Genomic DNA, 14,228 nt, shown 5'->3' on the forward strand with positions numbered 1-14,228 from the left:
AAATAACTGCAGTTGGGAGAGAAGTGATCCTTGCATTGTAGGAGAAAACAAAGAATTCAACAAAAAATTCCCCGAGGCAACAGAGGGGACAGGCAAGGCTCAGACCCTTCCGTAATTCTGCTTGCTCCCCTCTCCTCATATCTGCCCTAGCCTTCAAACACAACAAACAGTTATTTCTAGCTCTGATAAAGGACTCCATGCCATATACGAAGCCTAAGAGAAACATTAAAATTTTGTTGAATTTGCTTTCTTAATATGCGCTTAGTTATATGTTATATAAATATATAATTAAACATATATATGTGTACATATATACATATCTGTAATATGTGCATCCTCTTCTTTTTTTTAGTTTCCTCCCAGAGGCAGGGATTGAACTCAGGGCTTTTGCACATGGTAGGCAAGTACTCTACGACTAAGCTATATCCCCAGGATATAAATCAGGATATTTTGTACTAGTGATTAATTCTCATAGTTTAGTGTCCTAATTTTATCATTCCCAAAGATGATATAGCATTACATTCAAATATAGGAAAGTGCTAAAAAACAAAATGCATATTGTTTCTCTAAGCGAAAATACAGAGTCTCTCCTCCCCCTCCCCCCAGTTACAAAAATTCAGGTTGGAATTAATTCCTGATCCTTCAGGAGTCTCACTTCCTCTCAAGATTGAATTTTAAGTAATCCTTTCCCTGAGAGCCATTCAGTGACTTCCCAAAGTGACTCTGCAAAGCTCTAACACATCTCAGACAGAATCTGCAGCATTCGCCACCTGCTCTGTCACTCTTCATAATCCCCTCCACCAGCCTCACAACCTAGCACATCCTTCTTCCTTCCTTCCTTCTCACACTTCTTCACTGGCCAAATCTACCTCCTCATTAATGTGCTCAGTGTGATCTGCAGCCCAGTGTTCCTCCACATGGCAACCCCGAGACCGCCCTCTCCAAGGCAGGCGCAGAATTCCATTTTTCTGAGCTATGAAATATCTCTACCTGCTCCCTACCTCTTACAACATCTCATTCTCACCCCTGATGACACTGCACCAGTATCATTTTCTTCTTTCCATCTCTTCTCTTGGGGAATACCCATCTCTTCTTTTTCTTTGCTCTTGTATCCTCTCCAATTAACTCAATTATCAGCTTCCATAAATACTGACAAGTTTATATATCCTTTCCTAATATCCATCATCCTCAATTCTACCATCTCTAAATGTCTAAAAATTACATTTAACTAAATGCCCCATTGCCCTAAATTTAACAAATCCAAAATGGAACTCGACATGCTTCCTCTAAAACCAACCCACGCCAGGCTTCTCTTTGCCACCGTGTTGCTCTCCCTCCAGATATTCCCACAGTAAGAGTTCCTGACCCAAGATGCTACGCTTGCTCTGCTGTCATCCAGGTTGGGACCGAGTAATAGCTCTCGTTTTATGTAGTGTCTGTGGGCCTTTCATTCTTCTGCTGCCTTCGCCTTACTATTACTCCCTGGCTTTCATTCTTCCTTATTCAAATAATGGACATCAACTACCAAACTGAACTCTCTTAAGGAACTTTTAGGTCATATCCTATCTTTCAAATGTAAAAGAATTGAGAGCCCCTCCCTATTTTCTCAAGGATAGAGCTCAAACTCCCTAGAATGACCTTCACATCCCTTCTTGATTCAGTTTATCCCTTTGCCTCCTCCCCTCTCTCCTCTCTTAGGATTCTTAACAGGATTCCCCACTTTTGGAAAACGATATTACCCTTCCCACACCTCTGTCCACTCTTCATGCCCCACCGGCTTTCTGCTTCTTTCTACTCCTGATCACTAAATCACTACCTCCTAAAAGCGGAGCCCAAGCTCTGCTCTATAGGAGCTGCCTTCATCTTCTAGCTCCTGTGATCACTTCTGCTTAAACCCCATGTCCTCATCTTAACCTTGGAGTGAAGAGGCTCTTTTCTGGGCTCTATGTAAAGCCCACAGGTACGGGAGGCATTTCACTAACTCTTGGTTTCTCTGGTAAAGAAGAACGAGTGCCCCAAATGATGTGTTAAAGCAAAATAGCTTTGCAGACCTGCTGGCCAGATAACCTCTAACTAACTTTACCCTTCCTAAAGTTTATAAGGCATTTTTAGAGTTAGACACAATTGTAATCCTGTCCATAAATTAGCTTTATTTAGAACAAGGCTTTTTGGCCTAGTTAGCATTTCCCAAAGTAGTTCTGCAGCTTTTCCCAGTTTTGTGCCATTTAACACGTACCTCTTCCTAAACAGTAAGTGATTATAACACATTTGAGTTACAACATGGCAATGGATGACAGTCCTCCAAAAGGATAAGAAATTTTAACTCATAATCTGCAAACTTAAGCAAAGAGCAGCCTACCTTTTCACAAACTGGACTGTTGTCATTTGCATCAAGAACTTTCACTTCAACTATCGCTTTGGAGGAGAAGGTTCCATCAGTTGCAGTGATAGTCAAAAGATAATTGTCCCTTTTTTCTCTGTCTAGAGGTTTCTTCACGTAGACCTTCCATTCATTCTGTATATTTTCAACAGCAAACTGTCCCAAAGCATCACCCCCTATTGTATTAATGAGGGAAAAATGAGTTACATTGGTTAAATTTTAAGAAAAATAAACTGTACAAAAGATGTACGTTATGCTTAAAAATTTCTTAAATAACTAATTTAAATTTGGTATATGCCAGCTTTTCTATTTACAAAAAAAAATATACTTTAAAATCTACCCATCTACCTAACTACCTACCGTACTGGGGACTGAACGTTCACCAGGGGCATTCTACCTCTGAGCTACACCCCCAGCTTTATTTTATTGTTATTTGGAAACAGGGCTCACTAAGTTGCTAAGAGCCTTGCTAAGTTGCTGAGGCTGGCCTGGAATCTGTGATACACCCATCTCAGTCTGTCAAGTACTGAGATTACTAGTGCGTGACACCACACCAGGCTTAAAATGTATATTTAAATACAGCATTAAGACTAATAAAATATAAAGACTATAAATATAAAGACACTGAAGCTGTAGTTATTTCCTTTTAAATTATTATATAGTAAATATAAAGCTCAACAGGATGAGTCAAAAAATCAAAAGCAATCTAATGAAACTAATAGATATGCTCAGGTAAAATATCGGAAATGCACCTTAACCGATGCTTATAGATATTCTTAACTAAAACTATCCCTTTACTGTATTTTGATAAAATACATACCTAACATGCTTCTGATACAATTTAACCCCATTGGTGTGAAATTTCTTACCTGTTATGAAATATGTAACTTGTCTGTTAATCTCTTCAGAATCAGCATCGGTGGTACTTAAGATGGCGATCACACCACCTGGTGGGTCATCTTCACTCACAGTTCCTTTGTAAATCTCTGCGGTGAACCGTGGAGGACTATCATTGACGTCAGTGACCGTAACATCCACGATGGCAGTAGAGGACAGCTGAACCTTTTCGCCATGATCTGATGCAACCACTTTAATTTGATAATTGTCCCGCTTTTCATGATCAAGTTCCTTTAGAGTTGTAATCCAGCCAGTTTCCACATTAATGGCAAATGATTCAATAATGTCTATACTTTGTGACTGATCTAGACTATACATAACTTGGCCATTAGTTCCTGAATCTAGGTCAGATGCCCTAATCTGGATGACTCTGCTTCCGCCTGGCAGGTTTTCAACAATAAATGCTTCATACGGATTGGATTCCAAGACGGGGCTGTTATCATTTGCATCTTTCACCTGGATACTAACATCTACAGAAGCTACCACCTCATAGTCATCATGAGCGCACCTGGCGAGGATGGAAAACTGATACCACTTAGTTGTCTCGTGGTCAAGACTTTTCTCCAATTTCAATCTCCCACTCTGTCTGTCAATGACAAAGAACTCGTCTCTATTACTTTCTGGAGTATTCCCTTTGATCAGGCTGTAAAGAACAGTCCCGCTGTGTTCTGCTCGGATGACATCTATTTCTGTTCCAATGGCCATGTCTTCTGAAACCGTGTAAGTATAAAATGGTTCTGAAAACTTTGGAAGCTGGGTTTCTGGTGGAAGGATTTTAACATAGACAGGAACAACAGATTCTTTTGGTGGGGACCCATTATCCACAGCACGAACAAAGAAAGTGAAGACCTCATTTTCTAAGCCAATTAAGCTTTCCTTTGTGGTAATTACGCCAGATAGTTTGTTAATTTCCAGGTTCTCCTTAACACTTTCAGAATCTGCTTCTATGGCGTAAGTGACATCGGCATTGGATCCCTCATCAGCATCACTTGCAAAAACTTTAATGACTGACGTCCCTTTGGCAGCATTGGATCTGATGTTCACTTCATACTTGGTTGCTCGAAACTGTGGCGCATTGTCATTGTCATCTGTTAGGATGACGTTAACGGTGCAAAAAGCAACTTTTCCTCCAGCATCCTTAGCCATTAAGCGAACTGAGATGACTTTCTCTGCTGGGGTCTCTCGATCAAGTTTTTCCAAAGTAAATATCTGTCCTCTCTCATTTGTGTAAAATCTGTCTTTGGCAAAGTCATTGACAATATGGTAAGTAATGTGACCATAAATACCAGAATCCCGATCAGTTGCTTTAACCTCAGTCACCAAGGTATGTAAAGGAGCGTTTTCCGCCAGTTCCACTTCATATTCATTCTGAAGAAAGACAGGACTGTGCAAATTGCCTCCAATTACGGTTACATGGACCTGGGCTGCACTCCTAAACACCCCGTCAGAAACAGAAATGTTAAGACCGTAAAATGGCTTCAATGTGTGCCGGCGCAGATTCGAGAGTGTGATAATCCCTGTTTTGCTGTCGATGATAAAATTTTTATGTTCATTGCCAGACAGGATGGAATATTCCAACTTGTCTAGGTCAGAACTGTCTGCATCATAGGCTCTCACACACATCACAAAATGCCCATGAGCGGCATGCTCGCTAATTTGGGCTTCATAAATGTGTTGGTCAAAGAGTGGTGGGTTATCATTGAGGTCAGTGACATCCACCATGACAATCACATCACTGCTCAGTGGGGGCATGCCTCCATCGAAAGCCCTTACAAAAATCCTGTGCTGCTGGAACTGCTCGTAATCCAGGGTTTTGATGAGTGAAATGAGACCAGTGCTGCTATCTATATGGAAATGGTCATGACTCTTGCTATGATTTCCAAACATTTGGTAGGAAATTCCTCTATTGGCTTCTGAATCAGAATCTGTTGCTCTAACTTGAATGACAGATGTTCCAATTACAGATGCCTCGGACAAGGTTGTGGTATAAGACTGCTGAACAAACACAGGAGGGTTATCGTTCACATCTTCTACTATTATGTCAACAAATACTTCAGCATGAGCACCAGTCAAGGAGTCTGTGGCTCGTATGCTCAGTTTATATGCTGGGTGGGACTCGAAATCCAGAGGGGCTATGACATTTATAACTCCAGTATTGAAGTTAATAGTAAACTGGCTGAAAGGATCTCCATCTGTGATGCTGTAGAACACTTTCAAGCCTTCTGGACTGTTGGCTTGTATGTGGACAACAGGGCTGTGCATTTGGATATTCTCTGGAATCTCTGCACTGTAGAAAGGTTTCTCAAACACAGGCATGGCTTTATTCATAACAGTGATTGGAACGATAACTTCAGCCGAGAATGCTGGATTTCCTCTGTCTTTTGCAACCACTGTGACAAGATATTCTTTATTTAAGGTATCAAGTTCAAATTGCTTTTTCAGGGAAATTTCACCTGAGGGTCCAATTTGGAAGTGGTCGTGATGTTCCTTAAGGAAGTAGTGCACTTCCCCATTTCTGCCACTGTCTCTGTCTACAGCAGTAACACAGCGAATGACATGGCCCACCACAGTGTCCACTTTAACAACAGCATAGTAGGGAAGGTTCACAAACACTGGTGCGTTGTCATTCTGGTCCTCTACAGTGACTTTCACAACAACATGGGCCACCACTGAGGGCTTATGTTCTTCTGTCACTTCTACGACCACATCAAAGGCTTCCTGCTGTTCGCGATCAAATGGTATGCCCGTGGTGGACAGCACTCCTGAGGTGCGGCTGATTTTAAACCTGCGATCTGGGTTAAGGATCTGATAAAACAAAGGCTCATTGATTGGATTCCCGATAGCGGTGATGACAGCTAATGTTTTGGCTTCAGTGGAGTTCTCTTTCACTACCGCGGAGTAGAAGTCTTGGGTAAACTTTAGTTGACTCTCTTTGCTTTCTTTCACATTAATTTTAACAGAGGTAAAGCTGGCAAATCTGCCATCAGAAGCTCGAACGGTTAACTCATAGCGGCTTCTTAACTGGGTTGTGTTTTGTACAGTTATAGTGCCAGTCTTGTAGTCCATAAAAAATTTCTCTCCGATGTTGCCTTCAGTGATGGAGTACATTAGCTGCGAGTATGCACTGGAATCAGCATCTGTAGCATTTACTGTGATGACTTTTACTCCTCTGTATGTTGGCAACAGGAGAGATGCTTCATATAGTGATTTGGAGAACAAAGGAGGACAGTCATTGATGTCAATTACATGTATAGTCACATTAGCTGAATGTTCAGCAAATAAACGTGGTGTTCCCATGTCATGCACTTGTACGGTAAAGTGAAAAACACTTGTTTCTTCATAGTCCAAACTTAGTACTGTATGAATAGCACCAGTGCTAGAATCAATAGCAAAATATTTGTGCGCAGATGGTTCAACAATGTGATAAACAAGCAGAGCATTTGATTCTCTATCTGCATCAGTTGCTCGAACCACAAGTGGGACATTCCTGTCTGTTAGGACCACACTGTTGATCGAAGCTGATTCGCTAATGAGTCCTGAATATTCTGCCTGCATAAAAACTGGCAAGTTGTCATTCTCATCCTGAAGATGCACTAAAACAGTTGTGTTAGCAGACAAGCCTGCCATGTTGGTTCCTTGGATTGTCAATGTATACATGGGCAAAGTTTCAAAATCCAGTGCTTTCCGAGTTATAATACTTCCAGAATGTGGATTAATATCAAAAGCATCACCTGTATTTCCATCTTTTATTTCATATACCACTGATGATTGACTATGGGCTGTAACCATTCCAACAAAACTCCCAATGCTAATAATTTCACTAATTTCAACAGAGTATTCTTTTGATGTAAACTTAGGAGAGGCATTGTCAGCAACAGTGACAAAGATGTGCACAGAAGTAATTTCACTCATTGGTGGACTGCCTTTATCTGTAGCTTTTACCATTAAATCATATTCCACTTGGTTACTTCGATCTAATTCTTTGGCAGTTTTTATAGAGCCCAAGATGGGATCAATTGTAAAAGAATTTCCAATATTTCCTAGAAGAGGAAAAAAAAAAAAAAAAAAACCAGACATACACACACACACATTAGAGAAAAATATAAGGAACAACAGAAGTAAAAGCTGGAAAAACAGAAACACAGAGATCTTTAAAAATTATATTCTGAAATTAAGCAGAAATACAGAGGATATCAGCATCTGAATGAAACTGTCAACTGTCTATTTAATTTTTATCCACATGCTTCCCAGAATTCTGGCTATAAATTATGAAAAGAAAGAAACAAGAAATATTACTTTGTACCTAGAGTTCAAATTCTCTCTCTGTTGGCTGAACTGGAAATGTACTGTGGAGGACATGGTTTTTCTTCCACAAAGAAAATGAGTTAATTATTTTCAAATGGTCCCTTAAGATCTTTCTGGAACATATTTCTATATTCAGCATATGTCATTTGCAAATTTTCAAGATTCTTATTCATTATGAAAGGGAAGATTCAAATTCACTAAGAAAATTTATATTAATCTTCAAGAGAGGTTGTCCGTTATTTTAAATATTCAGGGATCTGAGAAATAATTTTGTGTAATCCACCTTATTTATAGTTTTTGAGGATTTCACCAATAGTCCCTTAACTTTTTTTCTGGTCAATTTATCATGTTGTCAATGGTTCTCAACTAGGAGTGCTTTTGCTTGCAAAAGACAATGTCTGGACACACTCTGGGTTGTCAAAATCCAGAAGGAGAGAGCCACGCATGGTGGCGCATGCTCGTAATTCCAGCATCCAGGAGGCTGAAATCAGAAGATCACAGTTCGTGGACAGCCTCAGTTACTTAGTGAGGCCCTTCACAACTCAGTGAGACCTTATTTAAAAAAATAAAAGGACTAAAATAAAAAGTGTTACTGGCATCTAGTGGGTAGAGAACAGGGTCACTGCTGAATATTCTGACACACTGGAAAGCCCTCTACAACAACATTTTTCCTGGTCCAAAAATGTCAATGGTGCTACAGCTGCGAAACATAGGACTAGCACAGATTGTTTTGGCTGCTTTTCTTTGGATCTTTTCAGAATATACTATATATTTAACTGTAACCCAATGCCACAATATCCCATCGCTTTGAGTCTTAAACAATTACTTCTCTCTATAGCATTTTTTGATAGATCAGTGTGAGGGTACTTAGGTTGGAACTATCTACATACAAGTCCCTTTTCTGTTTCTTAAACAAGCATCCAGAATCCATTATCCTAGTCACTGACTTTCCCCAATGAACTATTACACTTTCTCAAAATAAAATCCACTCGCCACTTAATGGCTTTCTTAAATTCTTCGTTCTCTACTTAGTATGATCTGCAAACCAGAGATTAGCCAAACCCTTCTTTCTCCACATCATTAACAGTAAACACTTCCTCTATTGTCATCATTTCCTTCCTTTAATACATTTTCCAAAAATTCATGAAAATTTTGTGAAGCCAGACCCAGCCTGGTTTTCATTAAGTTGGCCTGGCTCTGGGTCCAGGCCCCAAGGCACTGCCTCAGTCCTCTACAGGGAGGAGGCCCTGGCTTCTCCAGGCCCCGAGGCTCTGGGCTGAACCCTGGCCCAAGAATGGGGTCCTGATGCCTCTGCCAGCTTACTCAGACACTAATTTCCGGCCTGTCTGTATTTAGGAGAGTCAATGATTCCAGATTCCCTATCATTGCCTTTTAAGCAGTCATCAGAGCTCAGAGCTCTTTCTCTCATCCTACCTGTGCATCCACAATTATGACAAGTCGACTGGCCTGATGTGGGGCAACAGTAAGCTTTGGCGGCTGCCCAATCCCTCAGACTCTCCTTTGTCTGCACTTAAAAAGCCGCTGACCTGACAAAGGTCACGTCCATCATCATATGTATCACCGTATGTATGTCTGCCTTATCTTTCTATAGTGAAATCTTATTTTGCTAGTAAACTTTCAAACACGCATGCCCTCAAATGAAGGAATGCATTAAGCTTCGTGGTGCCGAAGCATGCAGGCTGGCAGTATCACAACACCCTACTTCCTGCACAATTTGTTCTGAACCTCCAGCTACACGGGGATTCACTTTGCTCCTTCATCGGGAGAGCAACTCCCACCTCAGGGCATTTGCTTTTGGGGTGTCCTCTCTCAGAACTGACTTCCCTCACTTTTCTCAGTCTTCCTCTCTGTTTTTTACTCACTTATTCATTCATTCATTTATTCAGGTTTCACCTGAATGACGCCCACTGGTGAAGGCAAGGCCTTCCTTGACCCTCTGTATTCAGTATGCCTGTTTCTGTCCTTTACTTTTCCTTTATAGTATGCATGACAACCTTACTCTTTATCAGCCACGCGAAATTCAGAAAAATCTTTGTCATCTGAAGTACCTTGACTTTGATAAAGATGGCTGAATTTGTCACAGATTTAAAAAAATAAACAAGAACTCAGCTAGATTTAATATGTGGATCTCTCCACACCTATGTTAAGGCAGAAAGCATCAGATTTCTAGAGGGGAAAGCAACATCAAGCTTTTGTAAAAACAACGAGGGCTGCTGACTGGCTTAGGTATGCTCCTGCTAAAAGGTATATTCACCAAACACTGAAATACAAGTACGGTATTTATGAACCAATTAACACTGCAGTGAGTAGCAGAAGTTTGCACTAGGCTAGTGGCTTATTTCGCTTTAGCAGAACTATTAGAATCTTAGATTGTTCTCTGTATTTAAAAGGGAAATTATCTAGACAAACAAGCCAATTGTTGCTCCTATGCTACCACTATATTTTATCACCCTCACAGAGCACGTAAAAGAGATGGGCAGGGGCATCTGTTACTTCCCACAGTTGATGCACTGCACATGTTCATTAAGGGCCTGTTGCTACCAGTATGGCAACCTCTACCAGCTTCAACTGCAATTACATTTAACCTACGTCTGGAGAAGAAAAACAATTCTAATCAATAAATATATTTACTGAGTGTCTTCTACTTCCAAGTGTTTTAACAGTAGTGAAGCAGTGCTATAATAATATACTTTCTAAAATAACATAAAGAGAAACATGCTTCATATAGCCCAAAGTGTGGCACTGTTATGTCTCTGGTGCATAACCCAATCCTTACTGAAAATATCACTTAATTAAATTCCTTTTTCCCTAAAGACTTCTAATCAGACCAAACCTTTTGCTCAATAAATTGTTGCTAATTAAACATGCAGTGTTATGGATGGAATTTGCAACTAGTCCTTTGAACTTTATTAAATGTAATCTGACACAAATTAGAAGCAGCTGATTATGAATAAACTGCTAAGTGAAAGGCAGTATGAACGTTTGTAGTTCAGACTAAGACATATACACAATTCTACCGCATTTTAATGGTACTGGTTTCCTGTTAAATAATTGTTTAGCATAATTTTACACTAACAAAACCATAAAACTTTTAAGTCCTTACTCCACAGTGGAATGGCCCGTTGGTACTGTCTACTCTTTGAGGGGAGATGAGAGTTCCATTCTTAGAATACCGAATTACTAATCCCATCAGTCATTACAAGCATTTGAAGAATGCACATGCCTTTACTCAGACACCAACAATCATATTTTAACCACCCAGTTGTTGAAAATTATGTGAAAGCTAAGGGAAAGTTTAACATTTTCTCCTACATAAACCCCGTCAGTTTGTCTATGACAAAATTACTTTATTGAAATGCTCAGGCATGCACAAATGGAATGCACTGTTTTTCTAACTGCAAAATTTCTGAACCAGTAGAAAAACATTTCATCTTTATCCAAGAAACTAACTACACTACAATGCATTTTAACACTGCAATCACAGGCAGGACATAAAATCTTATTTATGAGTAATGAACTCAATTTGGTAGTTTTAAGGGAAACAAATGAAATCTCAACTATGTAAGGAAATAAAAATAGTTTAAGCACATAAAGCAGACTGGTAAATATTCTGTTAAAAATTACTCTCCATTACTCAGATTTTGGTTATATGACCTATAGATGATCAACACTGCTAAGAAATCTCATGCCTAGGAAACATCACTTCTAAACAGGTAGAGCTCTGGATGTAAGGACAGCAGCAGCAACAAAAAATGTCAAGGAAAGCAGACTTAGATTTTTTAAAGCCATTACAAAGAAAGAAGAGAGGCTGTACTTCCTGTACTAAAAATGGCAATGAAGTTGGAAAAGTAAACTGCCTTCTCAATATTCCATCACTACTCATCACTACTGCGGTATGAGCAGGGAAAGTTCCAAAGCAATGTAACTTCTAACTGTGTGGTTGTTTGCTCTAAAGCAGAGTTCTTTTAGAACACAGATAGCTGTGGACCAATGGTAACCTATACCTATCAAGCACAAGTTTGAATACTCTGATCATGGCAGCTGGCACCTAATATAAGCTTAAGCTGTCCAAGGAATAAACAAATGCATGAATAGCTGCATAAAAACAAAAACATTTCACACTGTCATAACTACTTTTTGATTGCTATCCCCATTATCACTGGCAAGACCCTGGATCTCTCGCCAGATCATCCCTCGAATCACCCAGGCCCAGGGTTCCACTTGGCCTTCTTGGCTACGGCTGCCTCGAGCCCAGTGATGACAGCGGCCCCTCAGCCTTTTCTGCATTTCTTCTAGTTCAGACCCTATACTATGGCCTACTGCAACAACCCAGTTCCATTTACGACACTCACATGTACATGGGGCTCTGTAAAAGCTGGGGGAGTGCAGCCAAACCTAGAAGGGGAAGGAGAGGCAGGATACTTTTCCTCTGGAAACTGACCCAAAAAGGATTTGATCAGTCAGTACTGTCATAGAATTCCTGGCTTAGTTCCAAAAGAAAATGCTGATTCTCTGACTGAAAATGCTAAATTATTAAGCCATTATTTTCCTGAGTGGCTCATAGTTTCGAGGTTAAAATATTTGAGAAATATTTAATTGGCCAAAGTTTTTCTTTTTTCCTGCATGACTTCTCAATCTTGAATTATGCTAATATTGTGAAACTCCAAGAACTCTTGGTACTCAAATGTATTAGGACTTGACCACTGCTTTCTGATGGGTTAAAAAGAAAAGAGGGGGCGGGGTGGTGGTGGAATGTTTCTTCTTTCTAATGTATAAAAAGGTGGCAAAAGATCAATTTAAGCAATTTTATTTATTTATTTTTGGTGGTACTAGGGGTGGAACCAGGGGCTTTCTACCTCCGGCCTATACTCCCAGACCTATTTTGTATTTTATTTGGAAACAGGGTCTCACTAAGTTGCTGAGAGCCTCACCAAGTAGCTGAGGCTCGCTTTGAACTTGTGCGATCCTCCTGTCTCGGCCTCCCAAGCCCAGGGATTACAAGAGTATGCCATCATGCCCGGCCAATTTAAGCAATTTTTGGAGTTGATATACATACACGATTTGATATCTTTAATTAATTTAAGAAAAGAAAAACTTTGATACTTTTAACTAACTTAAGAAAATACTCTGTAAAAAGTTAAAAATTTAGTGTTTCAAAAATTACCTGATTCAATTGAGTACTGTACTTCAGCATTTTTCCCTTTGTCCTTGTCCAGAGCTGTAACTTGCAACACAACTGAGCCCACAGCTGCTGATTCATAAACTCGCCCTTCATAGGAGGAACTCGTGAACCATGGGGCATGATCATTTGTGTCGCTGACGTTAATGACAATCCTTGCAAAGTTGCGCTTTACAGGGACATCCTGATCCCGTACCTAGAAGAATAAACATATTATCAATCCTGTTGGAGTTTACCTTTTCATGGGTTAAAAGTCATCATCACTCACAAACACATGGAACCTTCAGGAACTAAATGGAGACGGGCAAACAGGAGATGCCATACCATCACTGTGAGAACATGCTGGTGAATGGCTTCATGATCAAGCTTTTCAGAAGTATAGAGGGCGCCAGTTGCAGGATCAAGACGAAATTTCCTGAGACTCAGTGGGTCTATACTACTCTGCAGAGTGTAGATTAGTTTGTTTTTCTCATCCTTATCCACAGCACTGATCTGCAAAATTTCTGTTTCTGGCACTGTGTCTTCAGGAATAACAACTTCATATTTTGATGTAGAAAACTGAGGACGGTGGTCATTTGTGTCTATTACTTTAATGAATACCTATAATGAATAACAAAATGAATCATACAATGTCCTCCATTTTAAAAATCACATACACTGAAAACACTTAATATTTTAGCAAAATGAAATACAAATATGAGAAATAAAAGCAACGTAAGTCTATAAAAAACACCTTTATATTTTTTCATTGATATATTACTTATTAAAAATATGAGTAAGATAATGAAGACCTTCCTGAGTCCTTAAAACTAACTTTGGAGATTTGATGGTATTCACAGTTAACACTTCTTTCTGGTATGTAAATGTAATTTCTTTTAGGTCTCCACAAGGAGCACAGAATGTATGGAAGACTCCTTCCCTATATTAGATTTGAATCTGTAACTATGAGTCTACTGAGGAGAGTGAAATGTGATTATGCTATATAACTTTCTCATTCCAACCCCAGGTCTCCAAATTCCTGTGAAGTCTTTTCTTTGGTGGTACTGGGGATTGAACCCAGGAGCATTCTACCTCCATGTTACACCCTGTCCCTACTTTTTTTTTTTTTTAAACAGGTTCTAACTAAGTTGTGGAGAGCCTCACAAAGTAGCTGAGGGTGGCCACAAACCTGCAATCTTCCTGTCTCAGCCTCCCAAGTATTGGGATTACAAACATGTGCCACCACGCCCAGATTAACATTTTTAATATATAAAAAGAAACATTAGAAATGCTTTTGGACTGGATTTTTAACTCAGTAGTAGAGTATTTGCCTAGTATGCACGAGCCCGTAGGTTTTACTCCCGAACACCATCAAAAAAAAAAAAAAGAAAAAATACTTTTTAAATTGTATTTTTGTAAGTTCAAATCTGATATAAGTAGTACATATCTTTATTTCCTAAAAGTATT

General features: G+C 39.6%; 1 protein-coding gene across 1 annotated transcript in view; it reads right to left on the reverse strand.

Annotated features, from left to right (window-relative positions):
• FAT1 (FAT atypical cadherin 1) overlaps positions 1-14,228 on the reverse strand; it is a gene marked incomplete at both ends in the record, with an annotated part of 107,656 nt that overhangs the window by 28,572 nt on the left and 64,856 nt on the right. The window contains 4 exons of the mRNA XM_080710535.1: positions 2,360-2,556; positions 3,250-7,317; positions 12,768-12,978; positions 13,107-13,382. Coding sequence (XP_080566661.1) covers positions 2,360-2,556; positions 3,250-7,317; positions 12,768-12,978; positions 13,107-13,382 — 4,752 coding nt within the window. The remainder of the gene's footprint in view (positions 1-2,359; positions 2,557-3,249; positions 7,318-12,767; positions 12,979-13,106; positions 13,383-14,228) is intronic.

The sequence above is a fragment of the Muscardinus avellanarius genome, assembly GCF_963383645.1.
Source record: "Muscardinus avellanarius genome assembly, chromosome: 14".
In the NCBI taxonomy this organism is placed as follows: domain Eukaryota; kingdom Metazoa; phylum Chordata; class Mammalia; order Rodentia; family Gliridae; genus Muscardinus; species Muscardinus avellanarius.